Source organism: Lycium barbarum, chromosome 2, assembly GCF_019175385.1.
Source record: "Lycium barbarum isolate Lr01 chromosome 2, ASM1917538v2, whole genome shotgun sequence".
Classification (NCBI taxonomy): Eukaryota; Viridiplantae; Streptophyta; class Magnoliopsida; order Solanales; family Solanaceae; genus Lycium; species Lycium barbarum.
In genome coordinates this window covers 7,129,242-7,156,713 of record NC_083338.1, presented here as the reverse complement: position 1 = coordinate 7,156,713, position 27,472 = coordinate 7,129,242, and the positions used below count along the sequence as shown (strand labels likewise).

Genomic DNA, 27,472 nt, shown 5'->3' with positions numbered 1-27,472 from the left:
ACAGCAGCCATCGCCGGAGCTTACTTCTCCGGCGAACCACAACACCAACCAGGTCTGGAGGATGAGCAGGCGGTGGTCACGACGGAGCTACGGCGGCAACGAGAGGCATACCGTCGTTGCTAGCAACCAGATCTAAGGGAGGCACTGGCGGTGATAACGGCGGAGCAAGCAGCACATTTAATCTTGGATGCAGAGCACTGTAGCTGGTAATAATACAGATAACAAAAAAGCAATACAATCTTGTGGCACAACTGAGACTTATGGGTTCTCATTGTGTGTTTGAATCCAAAACATGGACATATACATGAAGTTCTCCTTAAAACAGTGTGATCCTTATCGTTTATGCCTGGATTCATGAATATGGTTTTCTTCGTTGAATTAGCTTTTGCTTCTGTGGAAATTTTGAAGTTTCTCTTGTACAGATTAGAGAGAGAGGTGACGGAGGACAAAGAAAATGTGAGCAGATTGTGAGAGAATAGAGAGAATATAGTTTTTAATACTAAATACAATATGATTTTAGTGCACTAGTTACCTTGTGTAATTGACATACAAAATTTAGCTATGAGATGTAATTTTGGCAAAGTATAGCTATTAAATATAAATAAGGCCAAATGTTCTCTATACCAGGTAGATTTCCCAAAAAAATAAGTTAGACTACCCCAACTTATTTTTTTTTTAGCTTATAATAGGCATAAGCCCATCCAAACAGGCTCTTATTCTCTTGTGCTTGGTATGTTCTTTTTTTTTGGATCTCAACCAAATCTGCTCCTCGAATAGATATTTCTTGTTTACTTTTTTTTTTCTTTTTCTTTTTTTAGAGGAATATAGATAAAAACTTACCAGCACCTGATGTTTGCACCGACCGATGAATGTCATGTGTTGGCAACTAGGAGTTCTAAATACAGTCATAAAATAAACTAAAGTAGTACACACTGTTAATTTTGACCTGTTTAGTAGTCAAGGCATACAAGTTCAAGAAATTGCGAAACCAAATCTTCTTTTGAAGGCCAAAATACCATCTACAATTCCATTTCAACATTTAATAAGAAAGAGCACGAGAAAACCGAACAACAACTAAGCCTCAATCCCAAGCAATCTATATGAAATCTCACGGTCAACATCGAAAGCTCGTCTCAGTCCAACACGGACAACAGATAACTAACAAATTTAGAGTCAATGAATTATGATCCACATAGTCAGCTTGTTTCTTTGGCTATTGTTACATTGTTTATGCTTATACATGGGAAAGAATCATCGGGACTTCAATATCCAGAAAAAAAAGAGTATTGACATTATCATCAGACTTCATAATTTATACTAACAAAAGAATTTGTGAAAAAGGAAACTTGCATATTCGGTACACCAGGAGCAAAGCTAGAGAACCCTTTGCAATTTTGGACTGTAAGAACAATACGTTGCGTATCTGCTACAGAGGTTGAATCATGTATATCCTTATTCCGACTGCTTAAGACCTGCAAAAATACTCGTTTCATAATGGACTCCTTAGAAAACAACTAATACTACTATGCCTCAATCCCGAATAAGTAGGGTCGGCTATAGGAATCCTCACTGACCATGTCGCTCCATTCAAGCTCATCTTAGGCCAATACTATACAAAATAGAAATAAAAAGTACTACAAGTTCTCTATATTTTCTACTGGTATATAAATCTCTGACGACTCCCTTGGAAAATTATCCCTAATTAGGGCATGTTTTAAACATGAAAAAAAATATTCAAAACATTGTTTGGTCATGCATTGGTGTGATTTTGTGGTTAGTTTTTGAAGATGAGTTTTTCAAGTAAAACGCATGTCCAAACACAACTTCAACTTTCAAATATCATTTTTCAACTTTAAGTTCAAATACTACTACTTTTCAAATATTACTCAATTTATGTCCAAACACCTACTTAAAGTTCACTGTTTTAACCTGAACTAGGTACATGGATCCATTTCAACTGCACTAGTAAACAAGTAATAGGTTGAACTTCAATGAAAGTTGGGACAATACCTGATTACACAGAGTTACAAAATTCCCAATCCTCTTTTGACATGTCAAGGTATTCAACACTACCGTCTTCAAACATGATCTGTTAGGTTGGGGGGGTTGGGGTGGAGGGGGGATGAACAAGAGTAAGTCTGCAGCCAAATCAGCGGTGTTCGAGTTACACATTTAACAATTCAACGCTTACTTACCAAATGTTTTTTGGTGATGCTGTCAAACCGTTTTATAATTCCAAAGGACCTGGAAACAAAAAGATATTCAAGACTCCGGTAAGTCAATAGGACTGAAAATTGTAAAAAAATGAACAAATGGATGAGAAGAAACCGAAGATTAAACAGCCGACCAGTGGATAGAGTTCCCACAGAGAAACTTCTCCAGCGAGTCAGCAGGACTGCAAAATGTAAAAAAAAAAAAAAAAAAACATGAACAAATAAATGAGAAGAAACCGAAGATTAAATGGCAACTAGTGGATAGAGTATCCACAGAGAAACTTCCTAGCTTCTAGGTTTAGAAGATATTGTCTTTTAATATCAAGTTAACAAGATCGAGACCTATTTTCATACTTGACTACCACACACACATAAAGTTAGTAGACAATTCCTAACGCGAAGAATGTTTAGTAAGAACCTCAGGACTACATAAGAAAAGTTATAAAAGAGACCTCAAAAAAGATGCCATACGAAAAGAAACCATGGAGACCACATGTGAAACAAATTTCTTATTACTTCTCTGAATAGAAATAAATACATGGAAGGTTTCATGAAAATATCTCAACACATCTGAATAGACTTCCTAGAAAGAAATATACAACAGTATCTGGTTAGTGGAAAAAGAAGAAGCTAGAAATGATAAAAGTGGGAGTGAAAATACTAAAAACCCAACCACTAAAGCTTATATTTAGGCATATTAGATGTCTAAGTGAGATGAATCCCTTTTAAATGCACTTTCTAAGGCATGTATAGAGGCTTGCAATCTTTCTCATTTTCCTAATAGATAGAACAGCATTAGGAGACAAAAAGAAATATCTTTTACTTGAACATGGCCAAAACTTATATAGCTGTCTCTAGCAATAATTCATAATATAGTAATCTATCCTGCATATAAAAGATAAGTTCAATGTATAGGTATTCAAGTTCAAGATTCTGTATAATTAATTACACTACAGAAACAGCCATGGGGATCAAATTATACAAGTTTTAAACCTCAATTTACAAATTTTTAAAAGATCCTACTATTATCATAAAAGACTCCAAGATTACTGAAAGTAAGACCATAAGATGATAGAAGACAATAATAATAAAGACAACCTATTAAATATAAATGGTAACTCGATTACCAATTTCTCATAGAACGAGAACTGGCAGATTTTCCATCATTTGCTAGTTAGAAATTGCAAAAGATACCTATATTAATGAAAAGAATATGCAAGCGAACGGACCAACATACCTCCGGTCAAAAGAGCGAATTATTCTTACAAGTTGACCTATGCAATTACGAGGACGCTGGATTCTCCGAGCAGAGTCGCAATTCGAACTTCCTAAACAGAATAAGGCCCGAGTTAACTCAAAGAGAAGTTAACTTCACTAACGCTGATATCTTTTAAGTCAAATGAGTATGTAACCTACCTTTTGGAGGAACTCCAGTTTGATAATCCTGGAATATAAGTGAAGAAAAGGTTAATAAGTACAATAGTGGGAGAAAAAGATATTATAGTACAGGAATCTGAAGGATACTAGAATAGCGTTTGATATCGCCCCTTTGGGAAACAAAATGTATGCAACTAATTGAATCCATCAATGAAAACAAAGAAAGGCAATAATCAGAGAATTAGTTAATTACTAACATATAGGTACCAATAACTTGGTATGGAGGGAAGTGCGAACGAGATGAGAAACTTCTTCTTTTTAATAAGTGTAAGCTTTAGTGGGGAAATATTCGCGGTGCAAAGCAAATAGTTTAGTATTGGCTCGTGAAAGACAGGGAAATAGAGGGAGATTATGTGCTTTGTAAATTGTAGGGTTCAAGGAAAAGGAAGCAGCAGGGCGAAAAAATATACAATAGAGTGAGCACATGATTCAGGATTGAGGCAACTGTGTTTATGTCTATCTAAGATTTTTTGGAATTTAAGAATATTCCCAATTTTTATCTTTTTTGTTAGATCTTTGCCTCTTGAGTGCAACTTCCCTAATCAATTGAAATTATTACCAATTAATTAAAGGCTTATTAATTAAAGAAAAACTGAAACAGATTTTCTTATAGTATTTCTCTTCTTCCCCATCTTCACTTACCAACAAATGCAAGAAGTCGGAACAAATCTTGTCATTTCGTATAGGAAAAGTCATCTTCAAAGCTTCTTTCCAGAGAAAAGCAGCAGGGCTTTCAAAATGTTTGCCCTGCCCAATTGGAAAAAGGAATGAAGGGCACTACTTTTAGATGGTAATTCCAAGTACTTGTCCTCTTTATGTCTTCCTCTATTAAAATTCAGAAAGGAACAGAAAGATGTTGGCTCGATATAACTGAAGGTCGTAATCTGCCATCAATTTCATTTTCACAAAACATCGCAAAAATTATGGACAAGTACTAACAAATTTAGTCATAAATCTACTCAAATAAATGTCCAAGCCAAAAGAATGTTTCCAGATGACATACAGTACATACATGTTTTGCAGATAGCAGTGCTTTCACTTTGGGAGAGGCGGCAGCCACCTGAGATGCCACTAGCTTTAATGCAGCATCTGAAGAGGGAAGTTTTATTTCGTTAGGTTTAATTCCCAGCTTTCGCTTGCATTCTATAGCACCACAATGGCAATCTTGATCTGCACCAAATTGAACAAACCTGCTACACTAGTTAGACAGCTAGATTGAGTAAGGGAAAATGTAGGGGTGTCAAATGGGCAGGTTGGGCTGAATTTGGGCGGGTCAAAATGGGTTGAGTTAATAAACGGGTGGGTCTTACTTGCGCTGAAATAGGTTGAGCTAAAAAGCGGGTCACACCCCAAACTGCCCAATTCTTATTAAGTTTTAGTTTCCTTGTTTGTTCTTTTATAAATTTTTAGTCCCTAATAAAACTATTGTTTTCTTTATTATGGCTGTATATAACACACAAATAAAAAAAAATGTCTTTTTGAAAATATTTTGACAAGATTTCTCATGGGTCAATTTGGGCTACATATCAGTCCCAATATTTTGATGGGATGAAATGGGTGGAGCTAATAAATGGGAGGGTCAATGTCCAATCCAAACTTGGACAGGTTTGGGCGGTTCATGTTTTCATGGGCTAATTTTGCCACTCCTAGGCAAATGCTAACAGACTGCTGACCAAAACTTTCGGATGAATGAAAACAAACAAATAAAAAATCAATGTCCATACTGATAATCGTAGGTCAGATGCTCGCCCCTTCTAATGTCACGGGTCGCAAATATGCCAATTCTTGTCTCACCATCAATTATCCTGAAAATACTATTCAGTATGAGAACAAATAAATCCCTGGGAAGAGAGTTTGGGTTTGGGAGAAATACAAATAATTACTCCGTATCAAATATTAAATCGTTTCTTTACCATCTCTGCATCTCAGTATTTGGACAACAGCTATGATTAATGTATCTGGATTTGTTGCCCTTGTAAGTGGCATCAATCACCATATCCCTATTGATCTCACACAAGTAAAAATTTGTTTCCCCACTGTGCTTCATTTTCCAAAGTCTCTCTTCACATGTTTTGTCATCAATAACTGCAGTTGTATCTTGCTAGATTAAAGAGCTCAGAATGAAAAGAACATGAAATATTCTTCGTATTAAGCAAGAGACTGAAAGAACTTCACCTTCTCCAACATACTCTATGACAAACTCTTTTCTCTTGATATCTTCATCTGCCACAATCCCAGAGCCACATTTCTCAGTCTGCATGTTACGTGTCAACAAAACTTGATTTCTATAGATGACTATTGCTTGGTTTTGCAAAAGAACGAAAAGTGAGAAGAATATAAAATAAGCAACATTTCTTTTTTTTCTTCACCAGATATGTGAGTGAAATTAAATGCAGAAACAGACATGAAAATTGGTACCAGCCTGCATTTTTGGAGCATTTGGAAGGAGATAAAACCTCAGATGCTTTGAGGGAGTCACTAGTCTATATACTTAGCGAAGGCTTAGGTAAAACGGTGAAACAATTCCTTTCTCGTATACATCATTTTCATTTATTTTTTTCTCTGGTATCAATTGTCAATAAAATGAAAATGACGTACACGAGAAAGGAATTGTCTACAGACTCTCACAAAAGATAACAGAATGACTAATAAAGACAGGGTCATAAATGATGACTGCATGCTGTCAAAATGCCCCCAATAACTAACATTAGTCCAAATATCTCTGTGTTAAAAGTTTATGTGCATACCTTCACTGTTTTCATCTTCTTCACAGGACGTTTATGGAATGGTTTATTCAGACAAGAACTCCCACATTTACATCCCGAGGAGCAGCTAGACCATAGCATGCTGCAAGAAAGAGCGAAGCGAAATAACTAACAACACACGACTTTAAAGATGGTTTAAATGTCACAAAAGATGCTGAAAGTAGTATCTCCTTTGCGCCTCAGGTGCTTCTTCATAGGATTAAGGTTTGCATAAGATTTATCCAACATAATCCCACATTTCGGTGCACCCGGGATAGGATGATTCTGGATAAATCATCTGAAGAAGTCTTACCACTTTATTTACAGGAGGGCAACGATTGTTGTCCGGGGAGAACTTTTCGCTCGATAAACACCTGTTATTATATTTAACATATTAAGGCACCATCTTCTTCTTTCTTTTACCCAACTGAATTCGAGGCTTTCCCACATTCTGCCTCCAATGCCAATTGACTATCAATAAACTTTCTTCGCTTTATCTTTTCTGGACTAGACTTCTTCTTTTTTCTTAGGCAATTTAAGTTTATTTCTTCTCACATTGATGGATGGTGGTAATTTTAGTGATGAGAATAGAATGTTGGAACAAATTGTAACTTTTATGATTTTTTCAAAAATAAATAATAAAAGGCAAAGATCATGTCAAGGGTCTATGTGGAATAAAAGGTCGTACCATCGCAAAACAATGATGGAATATCTGGTTAACAATCAGGAATACCAAACATGTGATATGACATATAATCCCACCCATAATCTCCTCGAACCACCCAATCCAGAGGAAAGGCATATCCCATTCAATTACCAAACAGACCCTCCGTGTAGCTACTACCGTCTCCTTCAATGAAACTAATAATGACAACCCCGTTAGTCAATCCATCAATTACTCGTCCATAAAAATGAGTAAATTTATTCCTTAATAATATATCTTATTACTGATTAAATCAAAAGAGTCAATTCATCTAATCTCTTATACATCCACCAATAGTCAAATACATCTCAGCCATCAGAACAAAAAATTGCTAGAAGTATATTCCCTCTGTCCTAGTCTGTGACACTCTTCCTTTTTAGTTAATTCCAAAAAGAATGACGCCTTTCTATATTTAGCAAAAATTTAACTTTTAACTTCCCATTTTACCCTTAATGAGATGATTTCTAGCCACACAAATATCTATGGCTTATTTTGGACCACAGGTTTCAAAAGTCTTCCTTTCATTCTTAAACTCCGTGCCTAGGCAAACACCTTCACATGAATTGGTACGGAGGGAGTATAAGACTACTATAATTTACTAGAAAAAAGTCGACTAGATAACCCAAATGGAGGGAACCAAAAAACCTAGTGATCTACCTCCCCCTTTTTCCTTCCTATGCCTAGTGATCTACCTCCCCTTTTTTCCTTCCCATGTTTAAGTTTGCTGCTGTAGAAATTAGACAACAGAAGTGTAGACATATCAAAGCAGTGCAAGAGTATCAGCAGAACGTGTAAGTAAAGCTCTATAAAGTCTATTGACTTTTAAAAGGAAAAGGAATACATGCAATGCAGCAAATTGTCAGCTAGAACAATGTAAGAACTCCCAATCAACAAATTTATGCCGCAGATCATGGGGATATAATTTCTATCACAGTTCAGACTGCTAATGAATCTTAATCTAAATCATCCTTACCTACAATGACAATCACTGCCACACACGTCTGAAGATCCTGCTATTGAACTGCAGGAACAAAATATGCCATCATCTTCTACACGCCGCTTAACCTTCTTGGTGAGGTATATATCTTCGAGTAGTTAATACCGACACAACTAGAAAAGAAGAAAGGCCAGAGGAAGCAACACAAACAATGTACAGGACTAAGAGATGTTTAATTAGGAAATAAACTATCGATCTTTTAACGAGCATCTAATACATCTATCATAACTATTTCTATAGAAGGATACTGCGCTTTATATACGTATAAGCTGTGGGTTGCCATTTATGCAACCAATCTGGAAGTTCAAAGTCGACGGGATCTCCGATTTCGCTTGTTAATTTGTTGAATACATGCCAAATCCCACCATGGGTAGCACTCTGTACAGAACAAAGAAAACAAAATGCATATTAACAAGATGTTGAGATCACAAAGAGAAAATGACAAAAATGGTCCCTTATGTTTTGCAAGAAAACTGGACATGAATTTTATGCTAAATAAACAATATAAGATGGAAGGAAATAGGATCTAGACCTTGTTCGTAGTAGGCATGGGCTCAATCATTCAATAGTAGCAACACTCATTCACTTATAGCCTTTAAGGGAAAAATAAATGAATCAGTTAGGAAGCAAGGAAGCACCAAAAAAGTGTAGAAAACTGCATATCAAATCTCCTATTGAAAATATGGCTAAAATCCAAGATTTGAAGTTTGTAACTGACAAAAGTAGTATTCCCTCCATTTCAATTTATGTGGCTTGATTCGGAGTACGAGAGTCAAACTAACTAATGTTCCGTGTGAATTAGGATATAGAATTTTCAAAAAAAAAAAAAAGTGAAATAAAGTTTACATATTTGAAACTACAAAAAAGTACTATATAAGTCACAATAGTTACCAATTCAAAATATTTAGTAAGTATTTGAGAAAACCATGGTCAAACAAAATACCGTTTGACTCTCCAAATAGTAACTAAGAGTTTAAGACACATAAATTGAAAAGGGGGTAATTGTACCAAATCTAAAAAATGTAAGTTTAAGTGTTTAACACATCAGAACCAAATGTAAACAAGGGGAGAAGAGAAAAATATTCAATGAAACAACTATAACCCAACTTAAAGAATTGCAAGTAAAACACATACTCAATGCTTAAATCCAATTAAACAAAGCAAAACAGACGATTTTCAAAATCTTAACAATGGAATCATGTCACTCAACAATATTAGAATTAGGATTGAAGAAAAATAAGTTTCTCACACTCAGAAAAATCAAGAGGACATCACAAAACTTGGAAAATTTCCAAATCCACTTCAAAAAACTGAGAAGAAAAAAACTACATTTTAACTCTATTAGATACATAAATAAACTAGCCTTAGTCAAAATCACATTTTGTACGCTCAGGAAATGACGATTATATTGAAATTGATAGAGTACTATTCGAACCAAATTTGAGAAATTGTGAAACGGGTGAATTGATTAAATGACCCTCTACAAAATATAACAGATCGCTTCTATGTTATGTGACTATGTCAGAATCGCCCATGTATACAAAGGATCATATACCTCTATTCATTTTTGTAAAGACCCCTTTTAACTAATTGCCTCGTTTAACACATCAGAACCAAATGTAAACAAGATCAAAGAATCAAAATTCAAAATAAAAATGGGGAAGAGAAAAACATTCAAAGAAACAACTAAATAAAACCCATCTTATATAATTGCAAAAGAAACACATTCTATATACTAAATCCAATTAAACAAAACAGACTCAGGTCACTCAACAGCACAAAAAATCAAGAGAACAGTACAAAACTTGATGAATTTCCAAACCCCACTTCAAAAAACTGAAGAAAAAAAAACTACATTTTAACTCTATTATAGATACATACAATAGAGTCAGTTGTTTTTGCTAGCAAATGTTAGTCAAAAATCACTTTTTTAACACATCAGAACCAAATGTAAACAAGATCAAAGCATCAAAATTTAAAAGAAAAATGGGGAAGATAAAAACATGCAAAGAAACAACTAAACCCCATGTTAAAGAACTGTAAATGAAACTTTGTGAATTTCCAAATCCACTTCAGAAAACTAAAAAAAAAAAAAAAAAAAACTACATTTTTAACTCTATTAGAGATACATACAATAGATTCAGTTGTTTTTGCTAGCAAATTTTAGTCAAAAATCACTTTTTTAACACATAAGAACCAAATGTAAACAAGATCAAAGCATCAAAATTTAAAAGAAAAATGGGGAAGAGAAAAACATTCAAAGAAACAACTAAATAAAACCCATCTTATATAATTGCAAAAGAAACATATTCTATATACTAAATCCAATTAAACAAAACCAGGTCACTCAACAGCACAAAAAATCAAGAGAACAGTACAGAACTTGATGAATTTCCAAACCCCACTTCAAAAAACTGAAGAAAAAAAAAACTACATTTTAACTCTATTAGAGATACATACAATAGAGTCAGTTGTTTTTGCTAGCAAATGTTAGTCAAAAATCATTTTTTAACACATCAGAACCAAATGTAAACAAGATCAAAGCATCAAAATTCAAAAGAAAAATGGGGAAGAGAAAAACATTCAAAGAAACAACTAAAGCCCATGTTAAAGAACTGTAAATGAAACAAATCCTCTCTACTAAATCCAATTAAACAAAACTTGGTGAATTTCCAAATCCACTTCAGAAAACTTTAAAAAAAAAAAACTACATTTTTAACTCTATTAGAGATACATACAATAGATTCAGTTGTTTTTGCTAGCAAATGTTAGTCAAAAATCATTTTTTAACACATCAGAACCAAATGTAAACAAGATCAAAGCATCAAAATTTAAAAGAAAAATGGGGAAGATAAAAACATTCAAAGAAACAACTAAAGCCCATGTTAAAGAACTGTAAATGAAACAAATCCTCTCTACTAAATCCAATTAAACAAAACTTGGTGAATTTCCAAGTCCACTTCAGAAAACTAAAAAAAAAAAAAAATACATTTTAACTCTATTATAGATACATACAATAGAGTCAGTTGTTTTTGCTAGCAAATGTTAGTCAAAAATCATTTTTTAACACATAAGAACCAAATGTAAACAAGATCAAAGCATCAAAATTCAAAAGAAAAATGGGGAAGAGAAAAACATTCAAAGAAATAACTAAAGCCCATGTTAAAGAACTGTAAATGAAACAAATCCTCTCTACTAAATCCAATTAAACAAAACTTGGTGAATTTCCAAACCCCACTTCAGAAAACTGAAAAAAAAAAATACTACTTACATTTTAGCCTCAGTTGTTTTTTTTTTTGCTAGCAAAAATAAATTGTGGAATACTAAGAGATGAATTAACAATAGAAATTGAAGAAAGAAATAAGGGAATGCCGTTTCTTTCAAAAGAGAAGAAACTGTTTCAGGGGTGAGAGAGAGAGACACTTCAACAAAACCGCACTTACATATCATTTGTTGGAAGTAGTTTGAATCTATTAACTACTCCTTGTTTTAAAATGTTTGTTCTGTTTTGTCTGGAGTGGGGTTGGGGCCAATATTATTGGATATCAAATTTTCGGTTTGGATGTTTATTTTTTAAATTGAAGAAATTACAATCTAAATCCAATTCTAATAAATTCAGATTGAATTGGATATTTTAAATTCGATTTCGGATTATTCGATTTAGATATTTTGAATTTTTGGATTTGACTCTTAAGACTTAAGTCAAACTTATTAGGAACAAAATTTATATGTTATTTCCACAGAGGTAAATCTAAATCTTAATTGCTCAGTAAAAAAAGCCTTCCGGTTCAAATTAGAATTAACAAATCCAAGTCATGTCCAACATAGTAAATCCATACCAAATAAAAGTATTCTAAAAAAAGTGAAAATGAACAAAATAAAATCTAACTAGTCATCGGGAAAAATAACAAAGAACTTTGTCATGCACTTTTGAGACTTGAGAAGTAAGAAAACCCTATATTATATTGGGATAACAACATGGCATAAGTAACTCTAGTACATATTTAGATTTAGTAGTTATAGTTTAGATTAATTACATCCTATAGCTAAAAGTAATATGTTAAATACAGTTAATACCCATCATCACATTATTCACTTCCAACTCAGCCCTCCCATCTCTCTCCCCTCTTTCCCCCACTGCTCCGGCGAGGAGCTTCCAGCTCCGGTGAACCGGAGCAGCCGTCTTTCTCCGGCGAACTGTACAACTCCACACCACTGCCACTACCACTGCCACCGCCACTGCCACTGCCCAGCCGTCTTCTCCGGCATCTTCTCTGGCGTCTTCTTCGTCTTCTCTGAGTATTGGTCGTCTTCTCCGTCTAGATATGACCGACATCAGTTGTTTTCTCCGTTTTGCTACAGATCTGACAGGAAAAAAAACAAGTTTTAAAGAAATTGCACGTTTTGCCCTCTAAATGATTTGGTCTTTAATATTTTCCGTTCAAATAGGCTGGTCTTTAATTTTAGGCCTTCAGAACTTACATGTAGCGGTGTATTCATTAATTTTTGCCGGATCTGGAAAGATTTTTCGATACCGGATCTGGGAAAATAGTGTTTCTTTATGAGTGTATTCAATAATTTTTAGCATACAATCCAGTGTATTCATTAATTTTTTAGCACACAATCCAGTGTTTGGGGTGTATTTTATTTCTTGTATTTAGTATTTGAGCGTGTCTGTTAAATTTTAGTGCAAAATTGTGTTTGGGGTGTATTTTATTTCTTGTATTTTGAAGGATATTTTTTGTATACAACCGATTTTAAATATAATAAAGTGAATAAAGTGTAAAAGTAGCTGCAAATAAATACATTTGACTTGAATACAACTTAGCTGAATACATCTGACTTGAATACAGCGAAATCTGACTCAACCGAATTTTGAATACAATCCAATTTTTTAATACAATCTACTGTAGCGCGCGACTATAGCTACGAAATGTAATTAGCTAAAATGTAGCTATGCCCAATTTAAAACCCCTAAATGTTAGTCATTTATGTAAAATTCCCTATTATATTTGATTTAGTAGAGAATTGTATATTGGACTTAATATTTTAATGGGTAGGGCCTTAGGTACTAATCTATTAGACCTTTAGAAACTAGACTTATTAGTACTGGGCACATATGATATAGGTAGGGCTAGATATAAGGTATAAAAAATTCGGATTTCGGATATCCAAAAATCCGTAGTACTAAATCCATATCCTATCTGAAATCTATAAATTTTAAAAATAAAATCCGAAGTCCAATCCATAATTCAAATATCCAAACCAAATATTAGAAAAGTTCGGATTTCGGTTTAGATTTTGGGTTGGCCCAAACTGTGCCCACCCTTACTTGGTACGGTGTCAAGAATATAAAGATCGATTTTTTAACGTACTAACTAATGTGAAATCTACCAAAATATGTTTAATCTTATCGTGTTAAACTTGTGATGTGAAAAGTTTTTTTAAAAAAAGTGGCATTCTTTTTAAAAACGGATTAGAAAGGAAAGTAAGATAAATATTTTGAAACTGAAGGAGGGCGCGTGACTTGGACCAGGTGAAGTGCATCAAGGACGAGGATGGCAGGGTACTGGTGGAGGACGCTCTCATTAGACGGAGATGGCAGTCATACTTCCACAAACTCTTGAATGACGAAGGGGACAGAGATATTGTGTTGGGAGATTTGGAGTACTTCGAGAGGTGTCGTGATTTTGGATATTATAGGAGTATAGAGGTTGAGGAAGTTAAGGATGCTGTTCGTAGGATGAGTAGGGGAAGAGCGACCGGGCCCGATAAGATTCCTGGGGAGTTTTGGAAGACTGCAGGCAGGGCAGGTTTGGAGTGGTTGGCTCGGTTATTTAATGTCATCTTTAAGACGGCTAATATGCCCGAAGAATGGTGATGCAGTACAATGATTCCATTGTACAAGAACAAGAGCGACATTCAAAGTTGCAACAACTACAGAGGGATCAAGTTGCTAAGCCACACTATGAAAGCGTGGGAAAGGGTGGTGGAGATGAGGGTGAGGAAAAACGTGTCTATCTCAGAGAACCAGTTCGGATTCATGTCGGGGCGCTCAACTACAGAAGCTATTCATCTTATACGGAGACTGGTGGAGCAGTATAGGGAGAGGAAGAGGGACCTGCACATGGTATTCATCGACCAAGAAAAGGCATACGACAAAGTGCCGAGAGAGGTTCTATGGAGATGCTTGGAGGCTAGGGCGTACCTGTGGCGTACATTAGGGCGATCAAGGACATGTATGATGGGGCCAAGACGAGGGTAAGGACTATGGGAGGAGACTCAGAGCACTTTTCAGTGGTGATGGGGTTGCACCAGGGATCAACTCTTAGCCCATTTTTATTTTCCTTGGTGATGGATGGATTAACGCGGCAAATTCAGGTGAGTTGCCATGGTGTATGTTATTTGTGGATGACATAGTCCTGATTGACGAGTCTCGCAGCGGAGTTAATGCTAAGCTGGAGGTTTGGAGACAAACTCTGGAGTCTAAAGGGTTCAAGTTGAGTAGGACCAAGACAGAGTACTTGGAGTGCAAGTTCAGTGATATAGTGCATCAGGCGGACGTTGAAGTGAAGCTTGGCACACAGGTCATACAGAAGAAAGATAGTTTTAAGTATCTTGGGTCTATTATACAAGAAAATGGGGGCATTGATGATGACGTCACACACCGTATTGGTGCATAGTGGATGAAATAGAGGCTTGCCTCCGGAGTGTTGTGTGACAAGAAGGTGTCACCAAAATTTAAAGGCAAGTTCTACAAAGTGGTGGTTAGACCAACTATGTTGTATGGGGCGGAGTGTTGGCTTGTCAAGAAATCTCATGTTCAGAAGATGAAAGTGGCGGAAATGAGAATGCTGCGATGGATGTGTGGGCACACTAGGAGCGATAGGATTATGAATGAAATCATCCGAGACAAGGTTGGAGTAGCCTCAGTGGAAGACAAGATGCGGGAAGCGAGACTGAGATGGTTTGGGCATGTGATGCGGAGAGATGCAAATGCCCCAGTGCGGAGGTGCGAGAGGCTGGCTAGCGACGGTTTTAGAAGAGGTAGAGGTAGGCCGAAGAAGTATTAGGGAGAGGTGATTAGACAGGACATAGCACATTTCCTGCTTACCGAGGACATGACCTTAGATAGGAGGGTATGGAGGACTCATATTAGGGTAGAAGGCGAGGAGGTAGTCGCGTTTATCCTTTCTTACGAGTAGTTTTATTGCTCTATAGTTTCTTATCTCTTGATTTCTGCGAGTATCTGTTAGTTTATAATGTCTTATTTACTTTCATTATTTTCATTTTCATAATTGCTTTGATTTGTTTGCCCATATCTGATCTTTCATATGCCTTTTCTTGAGTCGAGGGTCTCCCATAAACAGTCTCCCTACCTAAGGCAGGGGTAAGGTCTGCGTGCACTCTACCCTTCCCAGACCCCACGTTGTGAGATTCAATGAGTATGTTGTTGTTGTATATAACAATAACAACGATATTGTATCGAGTGTAATCCCGCAAATAGGGTCTGGAGAGGTTAAGATGTAGGCAAATTTTATCCCTATTTTCATGGGTTAAAGTGATTGTTTCATAGACTCTCGACTTGAAAGAAAAACATTTGAATTAAGGTATCAAGTAAAACATGGCAGCACAATAATAACAAAGTACAAAGCACGTGAAATAACAGATAATAATACACATTGAAGAAAAGAAACTACGCGATTACTAACTAAAATCTACTAATAAGGAGAACCCTCGCTACCTACCAACCTTCTACTTCTAGCTAACTCGATATCCACACCTTCCTATCTAAGGTCATGTACTAGGTAAGTTAACGCTGTGTTGTGTCCTGTCTAACCTCCTTCTCCAATTTTCCTTCGACCTTTCTTATCTGCTTTTATACTTAATCTCTCACATCCCCTTACTACGCACCCACACAACTCCTTTTCACATGTCCAGACTATCACACGCTGCTTTCCTCATCTTGTCCGCCATGGTACCACTTCCCCGTATAACTTCCTCTTTACATATGTCCTAACATGTCCACACATCCATCTAAATATCATCACCTCTGATACATTTATCTTCTGTAACTCTCGTGTTGAGATCAGTAGATTTAAAAAATCACCAAATTTAAATATTTCTCTTTCCCAATTCACGATATTGTAAATAAAATATACTCCATGTTTTATATAAATCATTTATAGTAATCTTATACTTATAATAAAATCAAATATTATCAATTTGATATTTTAATGATAAGAATTCTTCGATTACTTAATGATTATTCATCTTGAGAATGATTTTTTGTTTTTTTGGCTCCTTAATAGTTCTTGTACCTCTCCTTCTTCCTTTCATCCCTTTTTAATTTTCTTTTGTATGTATATTGGTTAGTAGTATTATCAGGAAAAAAATATTATATTAATAGTTAGCTCATTTTCCTATTTTATTATTAGTAAGTCAATAAATATATTATTTTATATTTCTTATTTTTTCTACTTTTTGAATAAAATGATATTAAAAGTTTATCGAGAAAATAATAAAACAATTCTTTTATATTTGAGGGTGAGTTCAAAACAATTCTTCAAATATATTGTTGAGTAATTTTTATTTTTAAATTTGTCAAAGTTAGCATATTGGTTTTCATGTGATGTTTTAACAAATTATATCCGTTAGATTTGAGGCGAATTGTGATTAAAAATAATTGACTGGAAACATTAGAAAAGTTTCATGATATTTTAAAAATTGCAACATAAAGAACTAATCTAGACACAGAAATAAACTAAACTAGCTAAAGTTGCATTTCAGAAAAGTTGCATCAAATCATAAAAATAGATCTAAAATAGCTAAAACTGTAAAAACTACACCGCTAAATATGAGTTTTCACTAAAAAAGTTCACAGTTCTCGTCAAAACTAACCGATATTATTTGCTAATTATTCGATAGAGACAAAAATTACTCACTTTTGTCAAACTTAAAATCATAGCAAGGCTAAGGTCTGCGTACACTGTACCCTCCTCAGACCCCACTTGTGTGATTACACTGGATATGTTGTTGTTGTCAAACTTAAAGGATTAAACTACTCAAGAGTAATGTTTAACGGACTAATTTAAACATTCCCAAACTTAGGGTACCATTTTTTTGTTATTTTCTCTAAAGATTATCATACAATATAAAACTCTCTCTTTTCCTCACTTCTTTTCTTTCCTCATCTAAGACAATTTCGTAAACGCCACTTTCTCCTATGTTTTGACCTCACCACACGCCAAATTTCCCTTCAATTTGTCAATCATTAGCCCAAAATCCCATTAATTTACAATCTTTACCTCAATTCTCACAACCCCAGATCAAAAAAATCTGACAAAAATAGCCAAAAATTGCCACTTTTATCTAGTTGTACCTTGTAAAGCCCCCCATAATCACATAAAGTCACAATCTTTACTTCAATTCTCACAACCCCAGATCAAAATCTTGATAAAATTAGCCAAATTTTGCCACTTATACATAGTTGTACCATGTAAAAGTCCCCAAAATCTCATAAATTAACAATCTTTACTTCAATTCTCACAACCCCAGATCAAAATCTTGATTAAATTGAGCCAAAAATTGCTAGTTCTATATGGTTGTACCATATAAAAACCTCAAAATCCCATAAAGTTACAATCTTTACTTCAATTCTCACAACCCCAGATAATTTTTTTTGACAAAAAGAGCCAAAAAATTGCTCATTTTGTACCATGTGTCCTGATTTAAACTATCATCTTTGACATCTTTGATGCCTAAAAAAAATCAGTTTAGTATAAGCTCATCTGATTCAGATTCCCCAAGAAAAAATCTTGGTTTTTCTGTTTCTTCAGAGCTAGAACCAAGCAGTAGTAGTAGTTGTAATAAGGTTAATAATAAATCTTCTGTTTGGTCTGGTTTTTTTGTTTCACCTTTTTCAATATTTGATAGTGAGCCAAAAGGGTGTTTAAAAAAAGGTGAATCTTGTTGTTCAAAGAAGTATAATGGTATTGGTATTGGTTGGACTAATGCTGTAAAAAGAATGATGAATAGTGGTTCAATGAGGAGGATTTTTGGGATGGATAAAACTGGGATACCTAATGGTTCTAAAAGTGATATTTTGCTTTTAGGTGTTTGTTATAAAGTTGTTCAAGATGATGATCCAACTATAGAACCAACTCAAAGTGAAGGTTTTTCTGCTTTTGTTGATGATTTTTCGTCGAGGATTCTTGTTACATATCGTAAAGGTGCTTAAAGTTTTTCGTTAACTTGAGTGGTTTGTTGTGATTAGAATTTTGATTTGGTTTGTGAAAGATGTGAATTTGGTTATTTTGATTGAATGTGATTACAGGATTTGCTCCTATTGGAGATACTAAGTATACTAGTGATGTTAATTGGGGTTGCATGCTTAGAAGCAGTCAGATGCTTGTTGCTCAGGTTTGTCACAGTAGAAAAAACCCTTTTCTTTCTTGCTATAAGTTAGCTAAAGGGTGTGTTTGGTATGAAGGAAAATGTTTTCCTCGAAGATAAATGGATTTGTTACTTATCTTCTTGTGTTGGGTATAATCTGGACAGATACTAGGGGAAGTGTGAGGGGGTGGGGGATGGGGGGGGGGGTAGGGTTGGTGGAGATGAGGTGCGTGGTGGTGGGGGTGAAGATCAGGTGTATTGGAGGGTGGGGAGGACACAATCAATGTGGAATGCCACTTATAGAAGTCATTTTCCTCATTTTTAAGCAACTTGTTTTCCTCGATCCTTATACCGAACACACCCAAAATATTTGTGAATTTCTAATGCTTACTGTGTCTGCTATAGTGATGTTGATGATTCCTGTAATTTTTTTTTTTTTTTGACAATGGTAACGTATGATTCCCGTATTTATAGGCGCTACTTCTTCATCGGTTTGGAAGATCTTGGAGAAAATCAGTGGACAAGGTACTCGAAAGTCAAAACACTGCCGTACTTTCAGTTGTTAACATGCTCAATTTCCCATTTAGAACCAGGATAATGCACAATCAGGTTCTCATCTCATATCTCTTATCCAGAAAAAGAAAAACAAAAAAAAGCAAAAAAAGGATCAGGTTGTAATCTCATACATAGATTGTTTTAGCATGAAAACTTATCATGTTCTATCTCATTGACAGCCTCTTGAACAAAAGTATGTGGACATATTGCACCTTTTTGGTGATTCCGAGGAGTCAGCTTACTCTATCCATAACCTCCTACAAGCTGGCGAGACTTATGGTCTTTCACCTGGATCATGGGTGGGCCCGTATGCGATGTGTCGCACCTGGGAAACATTAGCACGTAGCAAAAGAGAAGAAACCGGAAATGCAGACACGTCTCCGGCCATGTCTATCTATGTTGTATCAGGGGATGAAGATGGAGAAAGAGGTGGAGCACCAGTGCTCTGCATTGAGGACATTGTCAAGCATTGTTCCGGCTTGTCAAAAGGCGAAGTTGACTGGACACCTGTTCTTTTCTTAGTTCCACTGGTTCTTGGACTTGACAAAATCAATTCAAGGTTTACTATTTTTTTTTTTTTGTCTACACTGAGAGTGTTATTATGATGCAAAACTCTTGGCTATTTATGTTATACTCCCTCTGTCCATTTTATGTGAAGTGACCACGGATAAAAATGAAAGGAAGACTTTTGAAACTTGTGGTCTAAAATAAGTCATAGATATTTGTGTGGCTAGAAATCGTCTCGTTAAGGGTAACATGGGAAGTTTAAAGTTAGATTGTTACTAAATATAGAAATGTGTCATTATTTTGAGGATTGACTAAAAAGGAAAGGACAGAGGGAGTATATCTTTCTGAATTATGGTCATAAATAAATCAAGAACTTGCAATTAAAACAAAATTGTGATTGAATTATTTGGTTGTGTCATAAAACATGTGGTGCTATCTTGGGGATCTATAGCAACTTTAATGCTATAATTACTATTTTGTTGCCTGTTTCTCTGTATTATGATGAAATTATATTAAGGTAAATTAGAATTGCTGATATTCTGACAATTAATTTCAATAACATTCTGTTCCTTATCTTGCATTGTGATTCAAACAATTCTACATGGACTTATGAATATGATTTAAATATGCTACTACACTGAATTGACTATAGTTGTTGAACAGTGAGATGTCAAATGTTGGACTCCACAATGATGTTCTTTTGTACGATGTAATGTGGAACTAGGCTACGTTACCATGCTTTTAGTTTTTTCTACTCGTAGAATAAAATTAGATCTGGTACCCCATAATGCTAGTAAAGATCTTTTAAGAATATTGGATATAATTTAGTATATAAAGTATTTCACTATTTTACCAAAATGATCTTCCTTACCATTTAGGATTTAGATCTCTCATGAGTTCTCTCACATGTTTGACAATTGACAAACTACTCCCTAGCATCGGACGGCTTTTTAGCATTTCTTGCTCAATACTTCTCTTGAGACTTGAATTTGGGGAATCATGCATCTTCTTTAAGAGGAGCCGTGATAGGTTACATTGATTAATAGCACCATGACAAGTAAGCACTAATTTAACGAACAAAAACGAAAACAATAACATTAAAAATAACTTAATGGAGATCATGCTTTGTAATCTCAGATACAAGACTAATAAATGTACCATAGACTCTTCTGAAGACTATCTAGTCAAATGGCTTGATCTAACCATTATTTTAATGCAACAATAACAGATAGAAGACGAGCACAATATAAACAAGAGTTTCTATATACGTTGATCACCAGTGTAATAATAATATAATAATAATACTAACTGTGCTGAATCCTCTTCACTGTATAGAGCAGAATGTATACGAGTGACTCATATAGTAGAGTCCAACTAATTTGAGATTGACTCCTAGAATGATTCATTGATGTTGGATTAGTTAGTCATGATTTAAATTTCCACTTATATCTGATCTTTCTTATATTTATCATATCTTAAGAATATTGCTGGCTAGTGGCTACTACTCTCATTTAATTGAATCTATATGAATAGCAATAGAACATTAGACCTATATGCTTATTACCTTTAACTAAGTGATGAAAATCCAAGCCAGATTAGTCAACATTTATCTCTTTCGATGCAACAACAAGATCTTATTTCCCAGGAATTAGCAGCGGAAGTATATATACTTGTGACCGCTAAAATTGACTTGGCGATCAAGGTGTTCACACTGGTTTTTCTGATACTAACCACGATCTTGCATGGTAATTCTCAATTTAGGTAAGTATAAGTTAGCAGCTAGTTTTATTTGTAGAATTTTTTTTACATCTGGTGGTTTGGGAAGTGTTAGTATATTTCCTTATTGAAAATGGAATAGAGAATTGTCTTGATATCTGTATGTCCACAAAATACATTATGTTGTTATATGGTGCTTCCGTTATATGACTCATCTGGCCATATCTAATAATTAAAATTGAGGATTGCATTGATGTTTGATGGATGATTTACTATTTCTACTGAAAAGCCAGAGCCTTTACTTGATAATTACACTGTTTTTGGTCATCAAAAAAAAAAAGACCAGTGCCTTATGTTTACTGAACTTTCCTCTACTTTCGTTTATGTCAGGTATCTTCCTTTACTGGCAGCTACATTTGGTTTTCCTCAAAGCCTCGGAATCCTCGGTGGCAGACCTGGGGCGTCGACCTACATAGTTGGCGTGCAAGATGATAAAGCCTTTTATCTTGATCCACATGAAGTTCAGCCAGTAATTATCTTTCTTTTTGGTTGCATATCGGAATTTCTGTTATTTTGTCGTTAGTTGAAAATCTAGGATAAAACGGTGAGCCTTAAAATAGAATTTTCTAGGTTTAGTTGTTAAATATGGAGATCAGCTTCTTTCGATGCTGGCTGATTTCAGCAGCCTATTAATTAGTCATCAAGAATGCCAACGATTTTGTGGCCTTAAAGCGTTTTCTCGAGTCCCGCTTAGAAACAATATCCTTCTCACAAAGGGAGTATTGTTCGCTGCGTTTCTAATTTTCCTACATACATAGTCAAATGTTCGAAAATTCATTTCTAATTAGCAATGCAATTAAGAAGTTCGATATTCTTGTTCCAATTATTACTTTGATTGGATGCGAGGCAACATGACGCCATTTGGTGATTATTGATCGGCTGACCAAGTCAGCTCACTTCCTGCTGACTTACTCTACTGGCAAGCCAGCCCAGATATATATTGATGATATAGTCTTCCCTCGTCAAACGGAACAAAAAAGTGGAATGAACTCCCAGTTATACACTCCCATCGTTCTACGAAGCCTTGTTGATTCTGAACGTTTGCGAAGGAACCGGACTTTTGACGGGTCAGCCCTTTTTATGGGCCGCTTTACCCTGAAAGGAAAATGACCTTTGCTCCTCTGGGGGCTAGAAGCTCCCGTGGTTCGTGTAGCTGTCAGCTTAAATGGTTGTTGTTTATTCTCACCCGTTAGCTGCTTTTAGTGAATAATATTTCTTGCTTGGAGCTCTTCTAATTCTTTTCAGGGTTTTGATCCATCAGTGAGCAGTCTTTTCAGATCTAATTTCCGACAACCACCAAAAAGGAAAATTAAAAAAATATTGTTCCCTTTATGATCTTTCCCATTAACTTTTGCTTTGCTGCGAGTGGGACGGGTAGGGAGTCACCGCTATAATAAATGAGTATTTTTTTTAATTGGTTGTTCAGTTTTCTTACTACTTTTACTTGTTAACTTTCTTTATGGTGCTTGTGATCTCATTTTTCCTGTGATTTTAACATTCGAAGTGTTACGGGTTTATCTATTGGGATGTAGAATCTACTGTTCTCATTATCTGTCTGATGTGCAGGTTGTTGATATTAAGACAGATAAGCTAGATGTTGATACCACATCTTATCACTGCAAGTAAGCGAATACTCATTCTAGTTTCTCATCTGGTTTTTCCATTTTCAATTTTAATCACGCTATGGCCTTTTGACTTTGATTGCAGTACCGTAAGGCATTTTCCGCTGGATTCAATAGACCCCTCCTTGGCAATCGGATTTTATTGTAAAGATAAAAGTACGTCTAATTGTTCTAGAGACTGTTTGCGCTTACGAGTAGCTTCTTGACCCCTAACTTCTGTATACATACTTACCTGTAGGTGATTTTGATGATTTCTGTATACGGGCATCTGAGTTAGTGGATCAATCAAACGGTGCTCCATTGTTTACCATAACTGAAACTCGTAGCTCCGCCACCGCAAATGAGTATAATGACAGGTTGACTAGTAATGCTGGGGTTCCGGAACTGGACTCCTTCGATGCTGTAGGCCCCGATGAGTCAGATGGTAATAGACCTGAAGATGAGTGGCAACTCCTCTGATGTGAGAACACTTTCAGGATCAAAAAGTTGTGTAAATGATTTCTTAGGTTGGTTTACTTGATCGCGTTGGTGGCCTTAAATGTGTTGCTCAACGTGTTTGGTGCACGATTTCGGATAAATTACTGCTGTAAGATAGTCATACTTGTGTAGGATTCATCTTTTGCCTTACAATTTGATGTTGTCTATAAATTATCCGAAAGTGGGATGGTGTATGGTCCTGCTGCTTAATTGATTCTTTTCTTCCGTTACAAATGCAGTAGATTGAATAGTTGTTCCCCTAACCTTCCACTTTGTGTTGCTTCTTTTTTTCCCTCTGGTCTTTTTGGGTGTTATTCTTATTTCTGTGTCTTGAATAGCCCCGATTCTGCCTGGCCGGTCGGGGAGAGATTCACATAGAGAGTACTGCTATCTGGGAATCTCTTTCTATGTTATCTAGCGGGACTTGGTGGGGTAGTAAATATTCCTCTATACTTAACCAAAGATTTCAGGTTTGAGCGCTGGGATATGGAGTTGTCTTTGGTCGGGAGCATTTTGCCTCTTAAAGTGGGACTTCCCGATGCAAATCCGGATTAGTCGGGTCCCAAAGCGGGTGGTGGGAAACAAAAAAAGGACTAAGGGGCTTGCTTAGTTTGGATTACAACACTTGATGTAGTTGAAAATTTAGTAGTTCATCAATTTACACGTAAGTTGGAGGTAGTAGACACATAAGCAAGTCATTCTATAAACAGGCTTTTGTTTTATATGTTTACCTTTTATTCTTGGTTTCTTAGTTTGAGAGATCTTTTAATTCCATTTTCCAGCATCATTAAAATTGAGCCAACATCATTTTTGCGGCTCGAATAGAATTTTGATTACGGGTGAGGAGATTCTAATTATGCCCTTACATAGAGCTTGTTTGAATGGACTTAAAAAAAGCAGCTTATAAGCTGAAAATAACTTATAAGCTGGAAACAACTTATAAGTTAAAAAAATAAAATTGGGGTAGTCTAACTTATTTTTTTTTTACTTATAAGCTGTTTTAGATAAGCTAAGCCAAACGGGTTCAATTAATTTTTTGGGCTTATTTTAAGCACAAAATGACTTTAAACTGGCTAGTCAAACACTCAAAAAAGCTGAAAACAGCTTATAGACAACTTATAAGCCAATCCAAACGGGCTCATAACCTTTCTCAAATTGCAAATACTAATTTGTTAAAAATTAATCAAGAATTGAAATATATGCAAGATCAGGTTTGAGATAGAATAGAAATTTGTGAGTAAGAGCATATTTCAGAGTTGATTCAATAATAACCATTTTTATTTTTTTGAGAAAATTGTATGAGTTTTTTTTTTTTTTTTTGTAAATTCACTATAAAGATTCTAAATTAACTCCTACATTTTTGGCTTTGCGCGAAAAGTCAATATTTTTCCTCGTGAATCTTCATTGATGTTTATAATATTTATATTAAAAGTACACATGTAACTTTGGGTATAAAATTAAACTAGTAGGTATTTTTACAATTTGTACACTCACCATCAATTACATCAATTGTATCAGAATCAATGTCTTTCTTTGGAGGTGTAATAATTGGCATTGGTTTGATGTAAACTCCAAAGCTTTCAAGTTGACCACCACGAGTTGTGCCATGAAATCCGTTGAGCCAACCATGATCCAGTACATTTATATTGAATTCTGTGTCTTCTGTTGCCATATAAGTAGATTTCATTTTTGGAAATGGTCCATATGATTTTTTGTTGGTCACAAATGTAATTGATTTCAAAATTATATCAGCTCCAATTCCGAGACTATGACGACCATTTACTCCAATCAGATATTCATAGGGATAATCCAGCTTGATCTGCAAGTTCTTCAAAAAAAAGTTGTTAGATAAGAATGTTCTGTTACTTTTGTGACTTACTAATACAACGGATAAAAATTGGGTGATTTTACCGACTCAAAAGATAGTTTTGTCACTATACTAATACAACATGTAAAGTTTAGTGACCATTTGGGGCCAGTATCAAAATCGAGACTTTTTTTCTCTAACTAATGACAGAGGTAATATTAAACCAAAAGTCTAACGGAAAACAAAATTTCTTTTGGAGCAAACAATATAAAAGAGTTTTGGTTTAAGAATACATAAAATAAACAGAATAATGAAACTTACAATTTCCAGATGTTCTATAAGATCACCATGTCTCCCTGATAGAGAAAATTTTCCATCCTTGACATATAAAAATTGGAGATTGCTAACTGCTGTTCTTCCATACGAAATAAAAATCATTGCAACATCACCAAGATCAACATCATCCCATGTTGTTCCTTTCAATTTAGTACTTGTCACAGTTTCAATTTTGAACCCCATATCTTGCATTTTAGTACAAGATTAATTTACTGAAGAGAGAAAAAAATTGTAGAGTAAAAAAACAAATAAAGACAAGACAATATATTTTTCCATCATCTTTAGGGTACTACTACGATTTTATATTCATGTGGTGGCACTCATTTATGCCTTTCTTGAATGTGAAATTGAGATTTGGAATTTACTTCAATGAAGTGAATTAGTTCTTTTCCTTTTTATGAAGTATGTTTAATGTTGTTTATTGAGGAAATATTCTTTTGTAATTTCGTTTTGTTTGATTTCAAATTCTTAGGTCCTAGAATAACGTGGATATTAAAATTTTACTTGATATTCTTTTCTTGTTGTTGAGATACTTAATAATTTTTACCTCATTGTGCGATTATTATTTTGTTTTTAGTTCAGAATAAACTTTAAAAAGCTTCGTTCAACATAATTATTTGCAGAAAAAGTTGGTATAGTGAAAGACCAGTTTTCGTCATCTTAGTTAAAAAGATTTAACGGGATTTTTTTTTTGTTTTCCACGCCGCATTCGATACCTATTTTGAGCTCCTAACTAATTCGAATTTTACACATATTAAAGGAGGAAGCGTAAGGGAAAAATAGCCCTTGGGCTAATAAAAAAAACCCGACTTTGATAGGGTAATCTTTGTTTTTAAGGACATGAAGGTTGCTCAGTTGTAAAACACCTCCATCCACGACCGGTAGGTCCACTGTTCCAGTCACACGGAAGGGAAAGCGCGAAAATACTAAAAATCCTCCAAAACAGGATGTTAAAAAAAATAAAAATAAAATCTTTATTTTTGAGGAATTTAAGCCCCACAAATCACAATATTGTTGCATGAGTTCTATAGCAGAATTTCTCCGGGATTTTACAAGCCAACAACATTAAATTTTAGCAATAAACTCGAATCTCCCACAAGAACACGACGTAAATATTTTGAGAGGAGAAGTAATCAGTGTTTGGCAAATCTGATTAGTTGTCTATGTTTAGGAGGCAAAAGACAAGTATTATAATACTACTTTTTAAAAGTCATATTTTAATTTAATTAATATTTAAACTTCTTTTTTCTTCTCTTTCGATCACGAAGCTACACTAATAGAGAAACTGTTTTTTTATCAGAATTTTTCCATTCACATGGCTCGAACCTGAGGCCTATATTATAAATATGCTATGCGGTCTTTTTTTTTTCTTCTTCTTCCTGGTTTAAGTGATTTTGCTATTATTTTTTCCTTTTTCCAGTCCTTTTTTTTTTTTTTTTTTTGACAATCTTTTTTCCAGTTTAGTTTTTCCTTTTCTATTGCCGAGGGAAAAGTCCTTTAAAATTTGAGTAGACCATTCCAAATTTGAAAAGGTTCCATAGTGATCTGTTTTTTCCGTTGCTCTATTTCCTTTCTTATAATCCTAAAATTCAGGATATAATTGTTCTACAAAAAGAACAATCCTTGAAATTTGGAAGAATTCAAATGAATTTTTATATTATTAAGTCATTTGAAAGAGAATTACAAGTAACAGTTATATGTTAAATAGACTGATAGTGAAAAAATTCTTTACAATGTCATTATATATAAATTAAATTTTGTCTATCTAAAATTTTTGCACCATGAGATCACCTTTACCTGTTGTAACATATCATATTTTCAAGATTATAAATCCCATATTTTAAGGAGACTACCTTTGAAATGACCTCAATGTATCAACTTCAACTCTATTTATTCTTCGGAA

At 34.8% G+C, this 27,472-nt stretch overlaps 3 protein-coding genes across 11 annotated transcripts; 1 reads left to right on the top strand and 2 right to left on the bottom strand.

The window, feature by feature from the left end:
* Positions 1-1,075: 1,075 nt before the first annotated feature.
* On the bottom strand, positions 1,076-11,599 carry LOC132626021 (histone-lysine N-methyltransferase ASHH3-like). 7 transcript variants are annotated; one of them, XM_060340723.1, is made up of 16 exons: positions 11,467-11,599; positions 8,627-8,687; positions 8,343-8,472; positions 8,071-8,182; positions 6,398-6,497; positions 5,826-5,904; positions 5,564-5,735; positions 5,375-5,464; positions 4,663-4,840; positions 4,293-4,397; positions 3,630-3,657; positions 3,451-3,541; positions 2,348-2,395; positions 2,196-2,244; positions 2,011-2,089; positions 1,076-1,472 (listed from the first exon to the last, which is right to left on the bottom strand). In XM_060340723.1, the coding sequence occupies exons 2-15, from the start codon at positions 8,654-8,656 to the stop codon at positions 2,015-2,017; spliced, it is 1,287 nt and encodes a 428-aa protein (XP_060196706.1). In that variant the 5' UTR covers positions 8,657-8,687; positions 11,467-11,599; the 3' UTR covers positions 1,076-1,472; positions 2,011-2,014. The 7 variants fall into 7 exon arrangements, 6 of the variants coding, with proteins under 6 accessions (XP_060196706.1, XP_060196708.1, XP_060196707.1 ...); XM_060340725.1 differs by having other exon boundaries at positions 5,375-5,455; positions 11,467-11,598; XM_060340724.1 differs by having other exon boundaries at positions 11,366-11,556.
* Positions 11,600-17,276: 5,677 nt separating this feature from the next.
* LOC132626020 (cysteine protease ATG4-like) lies at positions 17,277-23,689 on the top strand. 2 transcript variants are annotated; one of them, XM_060340721.1, is made up of 8 exons: positions 17,277-18,326; positions 18,431-18,516; positions 18,964-19,098; positions 19,224-19,603; positions 21,658-21,796; positions 22,894-22,949; positions 23,035-23,105; positions 23,188-23,689. In XM_060340721.1, the coding sequence occupies exons 1-8, from the start codon at positions 17,852-17,854 to the stop codon at positions 23,406-23,408; spliced, it is 1,563 nt and encodes a 520-aa protein (XP_060196704.1). In that variant the 5' UTR covers positions 17,277-17,851; the 3' UTR covers positions 23,409-23,689. The 2 variants fall into 2 exon arrangements, with proteins under 2 accessions (XP_060196704.1, XP_060196705.1); XM_060340722.1 differs by having other exon boundaries at positions 17,278-18,326; positions 18,964-19,014.
* Positions 23,690-24,810: 1,121 nt separating this feature from the next.
* Positions 24,811-25,843, bottom strand: LOC132629276 (inactive protein RESTRICTED TEV MOVEMENT 1-like). Of its 2 annotated transcripts, none has more exons than XM_060344980.1 (2): positions 25,555-25,843; positions 24,811-25,254 (listed from the first exon to the last, which is right to left on the bottom strand). In XM_060344980.1, exons 1-2 carry the CDS (start codon positions 25,759-25,761, stop codon positions 24,889-24,891), a joined length of 573 nt encoding a protein of 190 aa, XP_060200963.1. In that variant the 5' UTR covers positions 25,762-25,843; the 3' UTR covers positions 24,811-24,888. The 2 variants fall into 2 exon arrangements, with proteins under 2 accessions (XP_060200963.1, XP_060200964.1); XM_060344981.1 differs by having other exon boundaries at positions 24,811-25,245.
* Positions 25,844-27,472: the final 1,629 nt, after the last annotated feature.